Raw genomic sequence first — 6,080 nt, forward strand, 5'->3', positions numbered from 1 at the left:
CGCTAGAGTGCATGCACATGATTTATGTGATCAATGACGAGACCGAGGGTCTACGTTGTGGCTCTTTACTCTCGCAAAGATGAGTCACTTGATGGCCCTTGGAGTTCAAGTATTTCCAATTTTCCACCATGCGGGATTCGTTTTGAATACGACTTTGAAAAGGGCAACAAGAATGTGTACTTGGGCTCCTTCTAGGGACTCGTGCATGAGAACCGTTAGATCTCCATCTCCATGCAGCCTGTGTAGACAATAGCAGCGCCACCATCGCACCCAGCTCTCATGAGCTAGCTGCTACCTCATGTATTCCTGCCTCTCTTCTCCTTCTTTCAAATATACGACTAACGGCGAGAAAACGACACGAAACGAGTCTCGACAATCTTCCGTTCTAAAGTCGCGTGCCCTGACTTGCCAGCTTTCCATGGCCCTCGCGTGGTTGGGGACCGCAAACTGGTCCCGGAAGCTCTTGCCAAGAGGGTAGAAGATTAAGAACAGCGAGAGAGAGAGAGAGAGAGAGAGAGAGAGAGAGAAAGACAAGACAGACAGACAAGCGAGAGAGCGACACGCAGGGTTGGAGGATTAACGAGGGACACTTAAAATGTGAAGGAAAGAGAGCTTGATTGGAAGGATACAATTGCATATCACGAGCCATGTACACGTGTTGGACAAAGCCGCCAGAAAAGGTGAGAGAGACAGGACGCAGGGAATCGGGATAGGTGATTGGGGAAAGGCGAAGGGTGGAGCGCCCCTCACGGACTGGATGGTCGACTGCTGCAGCGCCCAAGCATGTACGAAGCGAGAAATTGAGTCGAGACCGAGAGGACGAGGGGGAAAGCCTGTGTTTGAGGTGTTGGAAATCATGGGGACACTGTGGAGAAGGAAAGCTGCGTAAAGGGAAGAGAGAGAAATCAGACTGAGGAGTCGTCGCCATGGACGATTAGCATGCAAGACACTAGGCCAAACACAGTCAAGTTTCTTCCTCCTCTACCAGTAGCTCCAGCTTCCTCCGTCTCTCTGTCTCTCTCTCACACGCACACACACACATACAAGCTCGCATGCACGAACAGATTCACAACAGCACGTCGCTTCCTGCACAACTTCCCTCTGACCTCCCTCTCAGACGCACACACATACACACACAAGCTCGCATGCAAAAAAGAGATTCACAAGAGCACGTTATGGCTTCCTGCAAACTTCTCTCTCTCTGTCTCACACATCGTTACGAGCTTCCTGCATGTTAGATTGACGTCGTCCTCCTCCATGGATCACTACCTCCTTGATGGCAGACGCCCCATCCACAGTTCCGACCCCTCTCGCCCCTCCCACCACCACCTCCTCCTCCATTCCCAATCCCTCACCCCTGTCCCCAGCTGGAAGCTCTACCGAAGCCCCTACTACGATGGCATCCCCCCCGTCCTTCACCCTCAGCACAAACACTCTCGCACCGCCTCCCTCGGTGACCGTCCCTCCCCCCGCTCTACTCAGCATCCCTCAATCTCTGCCCGCAAGCTCGCTGCCTCCTTCTGGGAACACGTCGAGATTCCCCATGCTCAAAAAGTGGACGATTCTGAAGAGCGAGGTCTACCTTCTGATCTTGTTGAAGGTCACCGAACCCTGTGTGCCCCCTGGTCCAAGGTTTTAAGATGTCCTTCTGTTCATGCGGATCCCAAGGTTGTCGTTATCCTGTTCACTGATTTTTCTTTATAGTTTGGCAACGTTTCTGACATATATTGGACTTCAAAGAACAGTCCATCTAAATATATAATAGCTGAAAATACGATGATCAGTTGTGCTATACATTTAGTCACTAGTGTAGAGCAGCTGCTGATCTTTGAATGTTTCGTCCCGATTCTGCAGACAAACGACCCGAAACAGACTGTTACTACGGTTGAGCAAGATCAAGGTGAAGAAGTACTTAATATGACATCCGATCATGTCACGCTTGCGGACATAGTGAAGCGCATAACAATCGTCGAAAAAAATCAAGTTGCGACCATGTCTATGTTTACAACACTACGCTTGGAGATAGACGATGCTTCTGCTCGCTTGCAAGAGCTTGAACAATTGCACAAATCGGCTCTCAGTGAGGTAGACCGCATGCTAAGAAGATTTGGTGAGGAAATGACGGTGTCACGAAGGAAAGAGCGAGATAACATTAAAGCAGCGTTTCGGCAATTACGAGAGAAGATAGAAGAGGAGAAGAATGCTAGCACATATCTCGAGATTCAAAACGAAAAGCTCATGAAAGATCTATCAGAGGCTAACAGAGCCACGGCGACCGCGTGTGAGGAGATGGAAAGAGAACGGAAAGCAAGGGAATTGATGGAGGACGTTTGCGACGAGCTAGCACGTGAAATAGGAGAAGACAAGGCAGAAGTTGAGGAGCTGAAGCAAGAACAAGAAAAGCTGAGAGCGAAGTTGGGAGAAGAACGTAAGATGCTGAGGATGGCAGCATTATGCCGCGAGGAAAGGGTGAGGACGCAGCTGTCCCAGACGCAACTTGAGCTAGAAGGCAAGAATTATGCACTGAAAGACTTGAAAAGCAAGCTGGAGGCGTTTCTGAGGACCGTGAGGACGTGCGGAGATCAGTCAAGACTGGAACCCGAAAGGCAAGCACAGGTTCAGCAAGCTAAAATGCTGAGGCAAGCTCTTGACAGGCTGCCCGAGGAGGAAGAAATACCCGATCAGCGTAGTTCAGCGGCCGCATCTGAGGCGGGCAAGGATGGCAGGGGATGCATATTGGGCGGTGGGGAACCAGGAGAATGTGTTGAGGACAAGGCTCATGTGCTTAGTTTGAGAGAGAGCGTCGCAGAGGAGAATCATAGCATTAAGGAAGGGGGTGTCCAAGAAGAGGAAGAAGGCCGCGAGTACTGGGAGTATCGTGATGAGATGAGGGACGATCAAACTGGTAGAGGAGACAGCGAGTGGGAAGACTCTCTCTCTGCAGACAGCAAGCATGGAGCTGAAGCTCGAAAACCAGCTGATCATTTACCATGCAAAGCACGAGAGGAGCATGAACTGCATGCTAGCAATCATCTTGTTAGCCTGCAATCAGCAATTGATCACAGACTAGGCAATTTAGCTTGGGATGGCGGCAGCAACAACGTAGAGCAGCATGAACTGCATGCTCCCAATGCATTCCATCACCTTGAAAGCAGCTGCTTGGAACCAGTTGATCACACACAACATTGGAGCTGCAACGTAGAGATCAAGAAAGAATTAATTCAAGATCCCAGTACTTGGCATCATCTTGCAGGTAGCTTGCAAACTGCAGTTGCTGATCACGATCACACACCAAAGTGGCATGCAAGCATGATCAGCGAGGAAGAAGAGAAGCATGAACCCCAAGCTCCTACGAATCATGTTGATAGCTCGCTTTACAAACTATCAGATCCAACTGCTGCTCATCTGCGTCATCAGGATGGAAGGATCAACAATACTGTCCAACAAGCAGATGTCAACACTGGGCGCAGCTCTCCAGCACTAATCACTGCAAAATCGAGCCCAAACTCCGTCAAATCTCTTGTATTAGCTGAGAAATCGAGCCCAAACTCCGTCAAATCTCTTATACTAGCTGAAAGATCGAGCCAAAACTCCGTCAAATCTCTTGTGTTAGCTCCTCAGCAATACGCACAGCAGCAACAACACCACCACCACCACCTGAAGGCATCAGCTATCCTCTCTCCATCACCGGAATCGAGCTCCATCTTTACTAGTATACGGCGTCCCAAATTAGCTCCCGCCAAGCACCCCTGCAAGCCCTTAATAAAAAGCAACAGCTTGCGCGCCCAGCTGCTGGAGGTCAGGAACTCGGAAGCTGGCTTGAAGCCAGGTACTTGCGGGGCATTCAGATTTGTTTCTCCTCTGCGAAGACCATCTTCCAGCTAGCCGCCGTGAAAGAGCGCTCTCGATTGATTTTTACTTCTCTAAAGCCTTCGAGTGTCTTATTTGTATTTCTTCTTACTAATTTATTCGAAGAAAGAAATATTTATTGATTAAGAACAAGGTGGCAATACCACCATTATGGCCCTGTTTGGAGAGAGTGTGAAAAATGCTGTCATTCTTAGGAATGTGAGGTTGGGCAGGATTAAGTGTAGAAAGAAATATTTATACTCTTTTCTTTAATTTAAAGAGTATTCAGAATTTTCATACTCTTTTCTTTAATTGAAAGCGTATTTAGAATTTTTGGACTCTAGAAATATAATAAGAACAACTTTGTTTTCTTTGGAATCTTACGTTGGGCATGATTAAGGTAAGCAAGGTGTAGAAAGAGTATTGCTTTCCTTTAGTTTTGAACACAATATTAAAATTAACTCTAGGCCTTTTTCATATTTTAGACTTTTTTTTCCAAACTAATCACCCCAACTTGATATTCAGCTAGTACACTTAAAAAATGGATGATTTTGCAATGCTACCTACATTCACCTCCGCACAACTATGGCCCATGGAAACAAAAAATAGAGGTGTGTGTGGGAAAGAGAATGTGAGGGGAAGAAAAAATCCTTTCTAGTATATTATTTTACACATTTGACATAAGAAATGAACTACTTGGCTCTTTTTCAATCATTTTGATGACTAGTTCTAATATTCAAAATGAAAATTTTGATGGAAAATAGGGAAAGGTGCCCCAACATGTGGCGTATGCCATATGTTGGGGAAGGAGGACCTAATTTATTTATTGATTAATTAGTAAGTTTTTTTGATTAATTTTTAATTATTACTAAGTAATTTTTACTTAATTATTTAATAATTAATTTTTAATTAATTAGTAATTGAGTAGTAAATAAATTTACTGACATAAATATGATAATTCAAGAGTTGTTGATATCACCATAGTGTGGGGTAAAGATACCTCATTTGTTGAAAATGATGCATAGGGTACTTTCTCTTATGCTTATGAATCTCCTAGTTAGTTTGTTATAGCATTTTGACATGGATCAAGTCTATCTAAATGATATTTAATATGTGTGGGGTTGATGTCAAAGATCGTGATACTTTTTTGCACATCATACCCATGCATTTTTTAAAGACTTCGAGTCTCTTTATTTTGAACCCATTCACGTTTCTCTTGCAACCCACCCTCATAAAGCTATTTCACTATTTTCTCTTGCAATCCAACCTCATAAAGCTATTTCACTATTTCATAAAGCTATTTCACTACATATTTTTTTGGAAGACTTTTCATAGGTTTTGGTTCATATCACAAAAGTGCAAATGTGCTAGGGATTCCATATTTTCATCCCTTGCTAATCGAGCAACCTTTTTGATCCAAGTTGGGCCACCTTGGTCATCTAAATATAATTTTGGAGATGCTATCCCAATGGCAACAAGAAGACTCTCTTGGATCTCGTTAGATGGTACAAATTTTGATAAGGCCTTATCACCTTTTCTACCGCAAAATCTACGAGATAAAAGACATTGTTCAACTTTTTTCATATCTTAAGTTATAGTATCTTAGCAAATTCAGATCCTCTTAACTCGAGACTCATTTTGTAGTAGCTAAAATAGATATGAGTATTCTATATTTGGTAAATCTTCTTCCCCTTTCAAATACTCGACAAGCGATTCATTTGCCTTGATTATCTCCATATTTCTTTCAGACTAGTTTGAGTATTTTTGCATCATACTTCTAACATGATAAGTCCCCTTTCAGATACTCGTCAAGAGATTCATTTGCCTTGATTATCTCCATATTTTTTTCAGACTAGTTTGAGTTTTTTTGCATCATACTTCTAACATGAGAAGTAAATGCTTGCAAGCCTTTCATTTCATCAATATCAAGTGCTTTGTTGCAAAAAGAGTTCAATGTAGTTCCTCCAAGGGAGTTATTCATTCTAATAAAGTATATGGCACACTCCATAAATGATCTCCATCCATTTTGTAGTTCTTCCATTGAGTCATTGGAGTATTGTCATGCATGCTAAACTAGAAACAGTGTGTTATGTGCCCCTATAAGGGCATCATCTGCTTCCTTTAATGTGGCTCTATGCTCTCCAATCCATTAGGGGAGAAATGGGGTCTCAAAAGGGCCTCATAAGGAATGGATTAGTCTTAATGAAAGGGCCATGGTAGGGCCCAAAAAG

At 44.0% G+C, this 6,080-nt stretch overlaps 1 protein-coding gene across 1 annotated transcript; it reads left to right on the forward strand.

The window, feature by feature from the left end:
- The first annotated feature begins 906 nt into the window (after window positions 1-906).
- LOC147897712 (uncharacterized) lies at window positions 907-3,957 on the forward strand. Its single transcript, XM_087380516.1, has 2 exons — window positions 907-1,668; window positions 1,855-3,957. Exons 1-2 carry the CDS (start codon window positions 940-942, stop codon window positions 3,883-3,885), a joined length of 2,760 nt encoding a protein of 919 aa, XP_087236642.1. The 5' UTR covers window positions 907-939; the 3' UTR covers window positions 3,886-3,957.
- Window positions 3,958-6,080: the final 2,123 nt, after the last annotated feature.

This window comes from Dipteris shenzhenensis, chromosome 10 (genome assembly GCF_047967505.1).
Source record: "Dipteris shenzhenensis isolate YYH24624 ecotype China chromosome 10, Dip_SZ_1.0, whole genome shotgun sequence".
In the NCBI taxonomy this organism is placed as follows: Eukaryota; Viridiplantae; Streptophyta; class Polypodiopsida; order Gleicheniales; family Dipteridaceae; genus Dipteris; species Dipteris shenzhenensis.

Coding starts and splice junctions, on each gene's coding strand:
- LOC147897712 (XM_087380516.1), top strand. CDS start 940: ATGCAAGACACTAGGCCAAACACAGTCAAGTTTCTTCCTCCTCTACCA. Junction 1,669..1,854: donor CTGTTCATGCGGATCCCAAG/GTTGTCGTTATC, acceptor CCGATTCTGCAG/ACAAACGACCCGAAACAGAC.